At 34.7% G+C, this 13,235-nt stretch overlaps 2 protein-coding genes across 6 annotated transcripts; one reads left to right on the top strand and one right to left on the bottom strand.

Moving 5' to 3' along the window:
* The first annotated feature begins 1,209 nt into the window (after positions 1-1,209).
* EMB1687 (ribonuclease P family protein / Rpp14 family protein) lies at positions 1,210-3,881 on the top strand. 3 transcript variants are annotated; one of them, XM_088120127.1, is made up of 4 exons: positions 1,210-1,753; positions 1,950-2,087; positions 2,769-2,925; positions 3,086-3,881. In XM_088120127.1, the coding sequence occupies exons 1-3, from the start codon at positions 1,576-1,578 to the stop codon at positions 2,912-2,914; spliced, it is 462 nt and encodes a 153-aa protein (XP_087976253.1). In that variant the 5' UTR covers positions 1,210-1,575; the 3' UTR covers positions 2,915-2,925; positions 3,086-3,881. The 3 variants fall into 3 exon arrangements, with proteins under 3 accessions (XP_087976253.1, XP_022141763.1, XP_022141762.1); XM_022286070.2 differs by lacking the exon at positions 3,086-3,881 and having other exon boundaries at positions 1,212-1,394; positions 1,558-1,753; positions 2,769-3,054; XM_022286071.2 differs by lacking the exon at positions 3,086-3,881 and having other exon boundaries at positions 1,211-1,753; positions 2,769-3,054.
* A 647-nt stretch (positions 3,882-4,528) lies between these two features.
* LOC111012132 (TMV resistance protein N) lies at positions 4,529-11,657 on the bottom strand. Of its 3 annotated transcripts, XM_022286185.2 has the most exons (6): positions 11,334-11,657; positions 10,699-10,932; positions 8,035-9,136; positions 7,012-7,287; positions 5,597-6,245; positions 4,529-5,509 (listed from the first exon to the last, which is right to left on the bottom strand). In XM_022286185.2, exons 1-6 carry the CDS (start codon positions 11,600-11,602, stop codon positions 4,677-4,679), a joined length of 3,363 nt encoding a protein of 1,120 aa, XP_022141877.2. In that variant the 5' UTR covers positions 11,603-11,657; the 3' UTR covers positions 4,529-4,676. The 3 variants fall into 3 exon arrangements, with proteins under 3 accessions (XP_022141877.2, XP_022141876.2, XP_087976252.1); XM_022286184.2 differs by having other exon boundaries at positions 4,529-6,245; positions 11,334-11,656; XM_088120126.1 differs by having other exon boundaries at positions 4,529-6,245; positions 11,321-11,578.
* Positions 11,658-13,235: the final 1,578 nt, after the last annotated feature.

Genomic DNA, 13,235 nt, shown 5'->3' with positions numbered 1-13,235 from the left:
TTGGAGGTTGCTAACAAACAGTCAATTATTTAAACCTCATTTATTTAAACAACATCAAAATCGATCGATGAATACCCTTGTTGGATAACAAAAACAATGAGGTTTGGAGTATTACAAAAAAGTTGATTAAAAAAAAAAACAGTCGACTACTTACGAAGGAGGAACGTCGAAATTTGGAAGATTTTAGAAGGAGGATTTGAGAAGTAACGCCGATGGATGATTTCAATTTTTGATTTCAAGGGATTTTGTACCCGAAAGCTTAAAGAGATTTTGCCGAAGGAATGCCAGAATCTAAAATTGGGATTTTGTACCCAATTTCAATTTGAAATCACACAATCACCTAGAATTTCAATTTTTGATTTCAAGAGATTTTGCCTAAAGCTATCCACCCATTGAAATCAAGGGATTTTGATTTCAACTAGAGGAATTAGAGATCACGAAGCTAGGAGATTGTGTACCCCAAGAGGGACACCGAAAGCTTACCCGAAGGAGGTTATTTAGGTTTTGGCAAGAGTGGGAAGAGGGATGCCGAAGATTATGTACGCCGAAGAGGGACGCCGAAAGCTTGAGGCGCACGAGGCTTGAAGGGCTTGAGACTTGATTGAATCAAATTTTATTTGATTTTAGGAAGGAAGAGTAAGAGCAGGTGTGGGAAGAATGAGTTAAGGGCAAAAGTGGGAAGGAGTCATTTGAGTTGCCTTCCGAAATGGATCCTAATATGATATTAATCTTCAACTACTCCATCTATAATTTTAAAGACAGTACTTTACAGCTTCAATCTTTATTTTTCCACTTTTCTAATTTGATTTTACGTTTTTTTAATCTATTTTACACTTTGATTCGATCTTTTTTTTTTAATTTCAAAGTATTCAACAGATTTATCTTACAAATTTGGAAATTTGGAAATTTATATGTTATTTAAAATTTTTTAACTCTATAATTTCCATTCACTATCTTCTTTCCTACAATTTAGGTTCACTACAGATTTATTGAAGGGTAGTTTCGTCTCGAATTTATAGAGGTAATGGTAAGATAAATTTACCTATTTTGATGGGAGGATAAATTTGTCTAAATAAAATCACGTAATTCAGCTCTAACGGTACTTTAGCTATTTTTCTGATATTTAATTATTTTGGCTATTTCTCAAATCAAACTATTTAATTTAGCTACGCTGGTTACCCGAAACAAAATATTAAAAGAAGGCCCAAGCCTAGGCCAAACCCTAACTCTTTTCATTCTTCTTTCGTTCAGCGTCCGAGGCCGAAACTACTCTTCTTCCTCCATCCCAGCCGGCACCGGCACCGGCAGCCTCCTCCCCAATCAGTTCCGCCACTCCCTCGGCGGAAGCCGTCGCTGAGTGACGTCATCATCGGCAGTCTCACGGCCTCTCACTTGTTCGTTTTCGACGCCCTTGGGATGATCCCCTTTTTCTTCCTCTCACTATTCTCTAACTTTCATCGGAGCTTCGCTTCATCTCGGTTCTTATGCTTATAAGATCTGAATTTTAGTATGGTTGTAGCAAATGTCAAATTTTATTTGTGATTTGTGTGATACCAGGTGATCTTGATTAGAGTAATGGTGAGGTATAGAAACCGATACTTGATACTTGAAGTTATCTTAGATCCCGAAAAAGACTTTGCAACAGATGATTCTATTATCATTACCCAATACAATATTTCGAAAGCAATCAAGGATAGTATTCTTCTCAACTTTGGGGAGTGTGGTTTTGCTTCCACACTCGGATCTTTTCAAGGTAGATAATCTGCATCTTCCTAATGTTTTTTTTTCTTAAATGGAATTTAGTTTTCTGTTTTTGAGAATTATGCTTGCTTCCTCATATAGGTGTAATGTTGAACTACAAGCTTAATTTTTAAAAACGGAAAAGAAAAAACAAAATGTTTATCATCTGGGCTTTAATGTTTCTTTTTGAATTTTTGGTGTTTATTTAGTTAGGTATGTAAATCCGATCACAAAGTTATGTATCATTAGAACTTCCAAAGAGGACTACCAAAAGGTCTGGGCTGCAATTACTATGGTGAGGACTATCGGCAATTGTCCTGTTCTGTTTAATCTACTGGACCTAAATGGTGAGTCTTTCTTTAGGATCATCGTTTTTCTTTGTGTTATGGACTATTTTCTTACCAAAAAAACATGTTATTGATTCTTCCAATTTAGTCATATGATGTTGTTCTAGTATAGTTAGTAAATGACATCAACAAACTTGAAATTTTGGGACGTTTGATAAAGTTAGTGTTTCTTTTATCTGTTTCCTCATTTTTAATAAAGAAAAATAGAATTACGTGGCCCCCAACACTCGATGGTCAAATAGGGAACGAGAACAAGAAACAAGAAACTTAGGGCTAATTTGGTAACGTTTCTATTTATTGTTTCAGTTTTTTCATTTTTAATAAAGAAAAATGAATTGCATGACCCAATATCCATGAATTAAAGTATGATAAAACAATCTTTTTATTTATGTTTTGGAAAAAATTGGGATTGGAAACAAGAAATAAGAAACTTGTTTTGTGTGTTGCAAAGTGTGTTATTTTTCAGTTGATCCTCAATCGAAGTTTCAAATATTCTCCAGCATAATAATTACTTATTAGTTCTCTTTTGCTATATTATCATATACCAATTCTTTTTCTGATAAAGTTTGGCTTTCAAATTAATTTTTTCCCCACTTGACAGTCGAAAGTTTGCAGTTGCACTGATTTTTCCTCATAAGAGTTGGCAATAGAATTGAACGTTAGCTCCATTTTATTTTACAGGAAATACCAGGGCTTGCAAGAACACTGCCTTGAGGTTCGAAGAATTGAAGTTTGAGCAATATAAGCTTATGGTTGGATTTCGTCTCTCGGATGATGTCAATTTGCAAATGCAGAATTGTCTCGAGAAGATTAGAACTTGGGACTGATTATCTGACATGTATGTGAAATTCTTGCTAGCAGTAGATAGATAGCTTCCTGAATTTATACACATTTCTTTTTGCTTCAAATAACTTCTTTCTAATTATATATCAATGAGCTGAAGTAAAACTCGAGCACTTGACTAGAATTATGTCTTTTTCTCTCCTTTTGTTTTGTAGGAGACTTTTACTAGTTAGAACAAAAGTCTTCCATTCAACCATAAGAGTTTATAACCAAGAAAGAGTCCCACTGGAAACGAGAATGGACCTAACAAATTTATAGGTTGCAACATTAAGATAAATCAATACCGTATATATTGAAGCTCGGGGGCAGCCTGGTTGGTTTCACCCAAAAGGCCTTGTGCCAATGAAGATAATTGTCATATCTTATATATCCAGGATCACCTCCTTCCTTAGTCAATGTGGGACTTTATTTGTATTCACCTTACAAACCCAACTACCTATGGACACACCATATAACCGCAAGCTGAATTTTGATGAGAGAATGGTGTAGGATCGTATTGTAATACCAGAAGGGGGAAGGAGTAGGGAGAGAAATGACACTAGGAATCTTTTTAGTAATTTGAGATTTCTACCCCACTCTCCAAGACTCTTTTTTGGATATTTTACTGCGTCAACTCTCTTACGGGTGAGAACCAAATCGATCGATTGACCATTTTTTTATCCTAGGCTAAAGTGAAACTCATGATCTTTTTTACCAGTTCACCAGTTGTGTTTTTTCCAAAATTCAAGGTGCACCTATGCCTTAATATAAAATTCGAGTGGCTGAAGCTGAAGAAAGCTACTCTTGAAGTAATTTTTGGGTATCATGCCCCACGAGTGAGTTGCCAAGTGCCTAGCAAAAATGTCAAATGAAAAGTCATTTATAAAATAATAGGAGCACTCATGAGAAAAACTCAAATTGTATGTAAAAATAAACTATAATGTATATCTTCTTATCTAAAAAAAACTATAATGTATATCTCAGGACAACTTTTTGTGGGGAGAGAATGAAAATTTAAGAGTAAAATAATTTGAAGGGAGAAAATATATTTGCTTTGATAATTGGTGTGTAGGAGAATGAGGTTGGTGGTTTTTTATAGAATTTTAATAAAGGATGAGTGGTAGAGATTAAGAGGAAAGATAAGGAAAAATGAACAAATAGAATTATGGAGATTTAGAGGAATTGGTGGAGATCGAGAGAATTTGTAAAGATTGAGAGAGAATGGTGGATTTGAGAAAATTATGGAAATTATTGATTAAGAATTTTTTTGAATGAGTCATCACATGATTCGTCCACATCATCCACTATATCAGCAAAATCGTTGATGCCATATTACTGACACATCACTACTGTCACTACCACGTTATCTTGCCATGTTAGCAAATTGCAATATCATTTGCCACGTGTCGGCTTCTAATTGGTTGGATTGTCCACATCACCTGTTACATGTGTTCTTCCTCCCCAAACTTGTTTTGGCTATAAATTTTTCGTTTAAACTTTGATTCGAATGATTCAAAAGGTGTTAGATTCGTCTTTCTGAACTATATGTTGTACTTTGAAACACTAAAATCATTAGTAAATAAAATTTGTTATGATCAAAACATTTTACACGATTGAAGTTCATAAAGCTAACAAATACAACATCATATTGGAAATTATTTGGAGCATTATTCTGTCGATAAAGGGAGATCATGGTCGACAAGTCAATTACGGTACTACTAACATATATAAAAGAGAGGAATGAGAAGTTCCTACTGTGAATTTCACTCAATTTACATTTAGCAATGACCTCATCTTGTTCTTCAAGATGATATAAGAGGCATATCGCTTCATGGCTTCCTTCTCTTCTTCCATATTTATCAAATGAACTCCACACTTTTTCAGCGCGATACTTGGCGAAGAAGCAGATCGACTATAGTTAACTTGGACCAAGAATTGAAACTTAATCTCTTTACATGTGCTAATCTTCCTTGCCAGAGACTTGGTTCGAGGCAAAACGAACAACCAAATATGGTCCAACTTCCTCATCCCCGAAACATTGAATGCATTAACAATAAGATCTCCATTGTTCAAACATGGGTCATCAGCACCTCTTCCCGTCACAGATGCGATAATGGCGAAGGGAGTATCGATAATGTCGCCTTGGTTCGTCGGACCACAGACGACGCACAAAGCAAAGCGAATCAAGTTGGCATTCGCCGCGTCGGGATCCCACTCGACGCATATCGAAGATCCCATTTCTGTCATTGTAAACCAATCCGGGATCTGGCTCCCCGGGATCATGATGTTGAATGTTCCTTTCCGGAAAAGCATCTTCTCCATCCAATAAGTGATCAATCTATGAAGCCCTATGTTGTCAGCCAATTGGTAGCAATTCAGAAGATTCACTTCCCTCATGAAATATGAATGGTCCACTTTTGAAATGTTTGGAATGTTTTTCAGTGAAATGCAACCCTTTGACATCAGCCATCGAATCCTTGGAGGCAACTCTGGGAAGCACAGAAGCTTCTTGCATCCATTTATATTCAATCTTCTCAAGTTATGAAGTCGAGAAATGCTTGTTGGAAGATGAGAGAAGTTGTTGCCACACAACCTAAGCTCTGTCAAAGACACCAAACATTCAATCCCTTGTGGGATTGTTTCTAAGTTGCAATCCTTCAAATTTAGTTTCGTAAGAGAGTACAAACCAGCCAGCGAAGGGACCCCAAAAATGCCACTTTCTGGAGCCTTACACAACCAAAGAAACAACTGTTTGAAGATATTAACTCCGACTTTACCCTCGTCGTCTCTTCTTCTTGGAGCACCTCTCACGTCGAGCTCCGCCAAGCATCCGACATTGTCGTCGATCTTTCGTTTTCGGTTTCCGAGCTTTGAGCATCCAGAAAGATTTAAGCTCTCGAGAGACGTCATCTTGTCAATGACACTACAAATGTTGACTAGCTTTTTGCAGTTCTTTAAGCTCAGCACTGTTAGGCGATTCAAGCTTGCTACTGATGAAGGAAGGTTTGCTATGGAGGTGGCATCGAAATGGAGTTGCAGTAATCTATTTGTGTTGCCTGAAAATTCTGGGACCTTGTTGAGTTTTGAACAACCAGAGAGAATCAAAACTTCAAGAACCTTGATGTTAATATGAGATGGAAGATTGGTGAGATTGGTGCAATCCCTCAAACTTAGAAAAATTAGTTTTTCTGCGGAGAAAATTGATGGATGAATGTTGACTAAACTCGTGCAGCCTTCAAGTTCTAATCTTTTGAGATTTGGAATTTTTGCAAAGTCAGGAGTTTTGGATAACTTCTGAGAATGGTTGAGTTTGATGTACTTCAACTTCTCCAAATGCTGCCACATGCAAAGATCAATAGAAATTAATCAAAGAACAACACTTGAATATATACTAGAAGAACCGAAAACATTTATATATCTAAGAGGTGATCTAGTTCCTCTTTAAATTTCTGCCAACTCACTAAGCATCATGCCACACGTGAGTTTAGTGTAAGCCAATCTTAAGATTGACCAATGCAAATTGTTTAATTGAAAATTGTTAAACATAAGAGGAAAAATTGAAACTTTTTAAACAATAGGAACTAAATTGAGAAAACACTTGAACATCAAAGACTAAAACATATATTTTAACCTTGTTTTTTTAATTTTTCACGGACATATCTAACTATGTAAAAGTGGCGGCAATATTGTGCCAACCATACTCTAAATAACTCCTCGACAAATAGGTCAGGAGTTGCGTTTAGATCGTCTAAAGTTGGAAAGCTAAACCTATCTTCCTTTAGAGATTTGTTAATTCTAGACTGACGAAAAAGAAAAAAGAAAAAGATAAGGCCGAGGGGTGAGATAGGCGACAAGTAACTTGCTTCCAAGCCGGTCCGGCCGCGAGGAAGAAAGAGATCTTTGTCGGTGCAAACTTGGATCTCGGGTGACGAAATAAGGCTAAATAAGGTCATGTTTATGAGAATTTGCCTCATTATCCTTATACAAGTTTTAAATTTCCAAATCACTCCATAAATTCAATGACTCATTCTTTATTATGTATGTAAAATGAAAGTATATTTACTTCAAACACCATATAACTCAATTAGATTCAGATTGTTACCTTTTCTACTGGCCAAAATTGCTTCAAATTGCTATGGCACATGTGAAGCGTGATAAGCTTATATTCTTCAGAACTCAATCTTAGAAACTCCAAGGGGTATCTTTTCCACTTCAAATATCTCAACTCAGTTGGAATGCAATATTCCAAGTGATTTTGCAGTCTCACATTGTGAAAGTTGAGCAGCCTAAGTTGTTGCATTCTTGAAAACAAAATTGGAACCTCAACAGTGTTTCTTGGGGACTTGAAATATATGCTTTGGACCAATGCTTCTGTAACCTGAATGGCAAGATATTATGTTCAACACACAATTGAGTTTTATAACTATATAATTAAAAAAGAACCAAGAAAAAAGCTAGCCATGATAATGTATAACGTCTCAGGTCCATCGACTCTAAGGATTTGGAATCCGGATTCAACACCTAATTGCCCCGACATTTCCCAACATCCCCTACGACCTGGTTGCACAACTGTCTTTATCTGAACTATTTAGAAGAGCGAAGACTATCTCTACAGATCAATATGAGTCATTTCAGCATCTTTTGTCCACTCACATGGTGCCTAAGAAATCTAGGTGTACCTTGTTTATATAGGTAGTGACTATAATTTTTTTTTGTCTTTCTTAACCATGCTTCAATATCTTAAGATCTCTTTCATTCAAACGTGGTTTCGGTTCATTTATGTACCCATTTTTTCTACTCGGACGTCATATGCCCACCAACATCCACTTGGTTTGTCTTCAAACCGCATCGTACTAGTAGAGGTTCCACTCTTACCATTCTATAACGCCACAGTCCTAGGATTTGGACCAGAATTCAGAATTTGGATTCAAAATCGTGGTCCGAATCCTAGGCCTGCCTGAAGCGTTATGACAATTCCTATATTTTTCTAGAAACTATTCTTTTTGGGTAGCGTTTTAAAAAGTAGATTACAAAACAAAGAAATTTGTTAGCCAACATTAGCAAAGTCGATATAAACGCCAAGTTCTAACCAAAATGAAAAATAGAACACTCAAATACATCTTACCACACATTTAATATCCTTGTGACACCACAATCGATCTTGTTGGGTAGGTTTTTCACGAACAATTTTCCGACCCATTTCTTGCAATAAATCATGCATCTGCAATTTATTGTCATAAGATAGAGTTATGAGAGATTTTTGAATGAGAAGTTCAATCCTTCTTCTGGCATAGAAACCACATCCATCAAGAATTTCTTCTACAAAATCTCTCCTTTTTCCCTTGAAGAAGCATGCCACATCAAGGAAAATATCCTTCTCCCTCTCATCCAACCCATCATAACTTACTTTCAGACACTTGAAAATTTGGTTATCAATATTCCCACCTTCTTGGAGTTCTTCTATTACACAATCCCACACACCCAAATCTTTGTTCCTTAGACATGTTCCTAATAATTTTAGCCCAAGAGGGTGCCCTCCGACAAGCTTGATGATGCTTTTGCAATGTTCCAAGAAACCTTCTTCCGGACATGTTTTCATGAAAACACTCAAACTAAGGTGTTGAAGGGCCTCCTCGTATTTGAGTTCTTCTATTTCAAGAATTCTTTTAACTCCCAATTCATTGGAAAGCAGATCTGCATTTCTTGTTGTGATGATGATTCTACTGCCATAACCAAAAAAATCATTGCTTGGAATCAGCCCCTTGATTTGGTCTGAATGATCCACGTCATCCAATACAAGAAGTGTCTTTTTTTGAAAAATTGCTCTGCTTATCATGGCAATGCCTTCTTCAGCATCCCATATGTCATTGTTCTTCATTGAAAACGTTAATCTTGACAGGAGTTTGCTGTGTAGATATGTAAGCCCCGACGTCTCGAACTTCTCTCGAACATCGGAGAGGAAGCAATGAGCGTCGAATTCGTCGCGGATTTGCTCGTAAAAAACCCGAGCTATTGTCGTCTTACCGATGCCACCCATTCCATGGATTCCTACCCAAAACACACCATCATCATCATCTGAGTTTGAGTTTCTGTTCAAAAGTGAAGAAAGTTTGTCTAGTTTTGAATTGATTCCAAGAAGTTGGTCTTCTCGAGTGAGTGTCAAGGTCGGTTTGATTCTTTTCCATATTGATGCAGAGATTTCTTCTATGATTTCTGATTCATGTGACCTAATTACCCAAGATAATACATGTAAGAAACAACAATTGATAGTTAGTTGAAGGTCTAAAAATGATTTAGAAAGTGGTTTTTTTCTTTCTAATTAATGCAAGATATAAATGGGTTAGAAATAACATCAAATTTGTTATGATTTGGATAAAATATAAAAATCAAACGAATAGTAAAAGTTAGAGGTAAGTGATTAATAGTTAATCTATATAAATTATTCACTAATTATAGTTTATCAATATTTAATTAACTTTAATAGTGTTAGCAATTGATTTATGTTAATGGTTGATAATAATTTGAGATTTAACAACATAATTATCAAAGTTAAATCAATAATTAATAACTTTTTAAAAGAATATACTATATTTACATTTATATTAAGAAAGAATAGTATATTTGTAAAATATATTTTAGAAAAATATGGCACGCATTTAAAAATTTCAATCTTTTAATGGGTTGTGTAGGGTGACACAACTTGCTTTATTTTAGATTTTTTGGGATAATAGTTTTTTATTTTAATTTTTTTTTAAACAGTCAATTTGTTAATATTTTATTTGTTTTATTTATTTTTTGACTAGCAGCATTCTCCATGCATTGACTTTAGCAATAATTTCATCTTCATAACTTATTTTTGCAATAATTTAGTTCTCGTGTTCTTAGAAAATTTTAATAATGTCTATCACCTAATAGAAGGAAATTAGGAAAAAATAGGAAAAAATAAAAATACAAATTTTCTTGAAAACGTAGAACCCCAAAAGAAAAACAATAATGAGAAAAGAAGAAAAATTTACAATGATCAAACAATTGGAATAAACTGCAAAACCCTAATCCGTAGTCCATATTGCTTTAAAAAATCTAGTTTTAATTAGTTTCTGCAACTTAGTCTATTCCTTTCTAAACATTTTCAATTGTACCCGTTTTGTGAGTGGATATTAAATTGATAGAAGAGAAAAAGAAATGGTCAAAATTTAAGCCAACTCATCATAAATTTAGAGTCGTCTATAAATTTATGTCAATCCAACTAAACGTAGAATTTATCATCAGTCACATCAACATCAACCAAAGTCTATAGTTAGACTAAATCAAAAAATGGTATAATTAGACTAATTCAAACAAATGTGAGAAAGACTTTTGCTTGTGCTAGGACTCTACAATGCAAGTCGATCAAATAAATTTGAGAAAAATTTGGTCGTGTGATTCAGTAAACTTCGTAAGAATTTGGTTGCGTTAGAACTCTACAAACCAAGGTGAACCAAGTAAATCTAATAAAGACTTTGTTGTACCGACCAAGTAAACCTAACAAGTACTTGATCGGGCCAAAGCCAAAGCCACAAAGTCGAAATTTATGCTCAACTTACAAATTTGGGGGAAGAATTATAAATTTTCATCTCTCCATTTCTTATCAACCAAAGAAAAACACTATAATTAGACACAAAATAAAAACACTTGAAAGAATATAAACTCGAGACTAATCCTCAAAAGTTGCAACCAAATGAAATTTCCAACATTTACTATATAAAAAGGCACATGAAGAAGATGAAAATATTGATAATTGTTTGGTTACCAATGTTGGGAAAGCCAAGCTTTGAGGTTGGCGAGCTGTGTGAGGGCTTGCCTCCATTTTGTGAGCCTGAAGTCTTCTTCTCCAAATCTTTCTCCATGTTTGGCAAAAGCTTCCGCAAAACTCCCTCTCTGGTTGCGAACATCGGAAGGATCCACCTTGTAGAAGATGGGCAAAACGGTCATTCCCAACCTCTTCCTGCACTCGAAGATTTCGAGGAGCTCCCCGAGGCACCACCTGAAAAATACAACAAACTAATAATTATCTTAAATACAAACATCGTAGATAATATTTGTTAACTAATCCTAGATCAGGTTCTGGTTATCAATGTTCAGAGTTCCATCTCATATTGTGGCTCTTTTGGTCGGATTCCATTTTTGGATCGATTGCTCGTTTGAGCGTTTTGGACTTTGATAATATTCATCGGGATCTATCCTAAAATCAATTGATAATGAGAGAAGTAATTCATGTCTATTACAAACCATTGTTAGATTCTCTCGCTTTTCAACGTCGGATCTTTACCACAATTAAAATGGAATTCAAATTCAAATTTCAACTTACCCATCTAAAATTTCTAAGATAAATAAAGATGATGATGAAGAAAATTAAACACGTAGTAATTCACCCAATGTCAACACCTGGAAGAAGCGTAGTTTTCCGACACGACGACCACCGCAATTCTTGACGCTTCGATTGCGGCCGACAGGTCGGAAGAAATGTCGGCTCCTTGTTGGATCTCATTCTCGTCTCTGAAAGTGAAGATTATTCCGTTCCGTTTTAAGGCTGCGTAGAGATGGTCTGTGAAGCCGCCACGTGTGTCTTCTCCTCTGAAGCTCAAAAAAACGTCGTATTTGTATTTTCCAGTTGAAGAAGAAGAAGAAGAAACCGCCATGGACAGAGCTTTCATCTGCCAACTATTCCCATTGCTCCGTATAAAATGTGTGGTCTATGGGGCTCATCTTCAGTGCTTTAATAATTCACAAACATATCTCACTTGTATTATTTAAAATAAAATTTAAAACAATCATCCCGACCTGACCCGACAGTGACAGTTTATTATAAAAGAGTCGGAAATTATATTATTTAAAAAAACTAATTTAAAGTCCACTTTTCCGGACTCTTGTTTACAATTGTCGGGAATATTTAACTTCTCTGCACTATTTTTCAAATAGTCGGGACTTGTAATATTAAAAAAAAATTAAAAACTATATAGGGTAATGATTTATTAAAATAGTCGGGTTCCCTACCATTATTGAAAACTGTGGAAAAGATTAAACTTCTCCCGACTATTTCTAAAAATTGTCGGGAGTTGTAACATTTAAAAACAAAATTTAAGAACAATATATAGACCGACAGTTTTTCAAGAACAATATAGACGGGTTAACTGTTAAAATAGTCGAGTAAAATCAATTTTAGCGGACTATTATTTCAAACTATCGGAAATATTAATTTCTTCCAACTATCTCTAAAAATAGTTGGGAGTTATGTTATTTAAAAAAATTAAAATGTAGCCGAACAGTTTCTTAAAATAGTCGAGAGAGATATATCTTTCTCGATTATTGTGAGACATCTTCAGTAAAAGTCCCGTCTATTTTTATTTAGTCGGGTAGCTAAAATTTTAAGTTTGTTTAATTTTGATTTTAAAAATAATCCTAGTTTAGTTTATTAACTAAAATTTTAAAACTTATATCAGATAATTTACGACAAAAGTTCGGGTTTTGCTTTAAGTTACAAACAAAATTCATCACTAAATTTGAATCGCTTTCAAATGAAAATATAATTTTGTAGAAAATTAAAAATTATAGGATTTTGAAATTGTAATAATATCAATTTACCTTACGGAAAAAAGAACTCTTACTCAAGAAAATTAGTAAAAGTAATCCAAATTGTTTCACATGTTGCCAATTTTTAGTAACAAAAAAAGTGGAGGGAAGACTTAAGATACTAATTATAAAAGAGTCTAGAATATCCAATGATTATTTATTTTTATTTTTTTGAAGAGAAAGAAATATCGTCCAATGAAATACATGTATTATTTTTCAAATAATCCATATTTGCAGCAATGAAATACTCTTCTTCTTCCTTTGAATAATCATAAATAATTGGCCGACTTTCGTCGCTGCTCGACAAGTGGGTTTTACAGTCAAGCTCCCTTTTGCTTTTGCACTCGAGAGCCAATCTTCTTCTGGCTCGAGGAAATCTTTGAACGCCACTATTATCTTTTGGGAAGGTTGAAGCTAAACCGTTTGAAGTCCAAACGCAGCAGGGTACTCTTTCTACTATTATGTTTAGTTGAGATTTTATCGATAAGTATTTTGTTAAAAATAAAAAAATAAAAAATTTCAAGATTAAAGTAATTAAGAAAAAGAGAGAGAATCCAATGCTCAGCAGTCAACAGCGGGTGCATGTTGTTTGGATGGGGTGTCTTTTGAAGAAAATGACTTTTCAAACTAATCTTGCTTTTTAGTTTCTTATTTTTTAAATTAAAATTGTTTAATCTTAGGTCTCGTTTACTCACCTATAATCGGTAATAAATCGAA

This window comes from Momordica charantia, assembly GCF_013281855.1.
Source record: "Momordica charantia cultivar OHB3-1 chromosome 11 unlocalized genomic scaffold, Mcharantia_2.0 BLBB01000011.1, whole genome shotgun sequence".
Lineage (NCBI taxonomy): Eukaryota > Viridiplantae > Streptophyta > Magnoliopsida > Cucurbitales > Cucurbitaceae > Momordica > Momordica charantia.
Note: the sequence above shows the minus strand (reverse complement) of the source record. Positions and strands in the feature narration are given on the sequence as shown.

Bases quoted from the DNA above. Each gene is read 5' to 3' on its own strand.
- EMB1687 (XM_088120127.1), top strand. From the start codon at position 1,576: ATGGTGAGGTATAGAAACCGATACTTGATACTTGAAGTTATCTTAGAT. The intron at 1,754-1,949 runs GTAGATAATCTG...GTGTTTATTTAG, and splicing joins CACACTCGGATCTTTTCAAG to TTAGGTATGTAAATCCGATC. The intron at 2,088-2,768 runs GTGAGTCTTTCT...TTTATTTTACAG, and splicing joins TAATCTACTGGACCTAAATG to GAAATACCAGGGCTTGCAAG.
- LOC111012132 (XM_022286184.2), bottom strand. From the start codon at position 11,602: ATGAAAGCTCTGTCCATGGCGGTTTCTTCTTCTTCTTCTTCAACTGGA. The intron at 10,933-11,333 runs GTGTTGACATTG...TGTATTTTTCAG, and splicing joins GAAAACTACGCTTCTTCCAG to GTGGTGCCTCGGGGAGCTCC. The intron at 6,246-7,011 runs GTAACAATCTGA...TGCATGTGGCAG, and splicing joins AATTTTGGCCAGTAGAAAAG to CATTTGGAGAAGTTGAAGTA.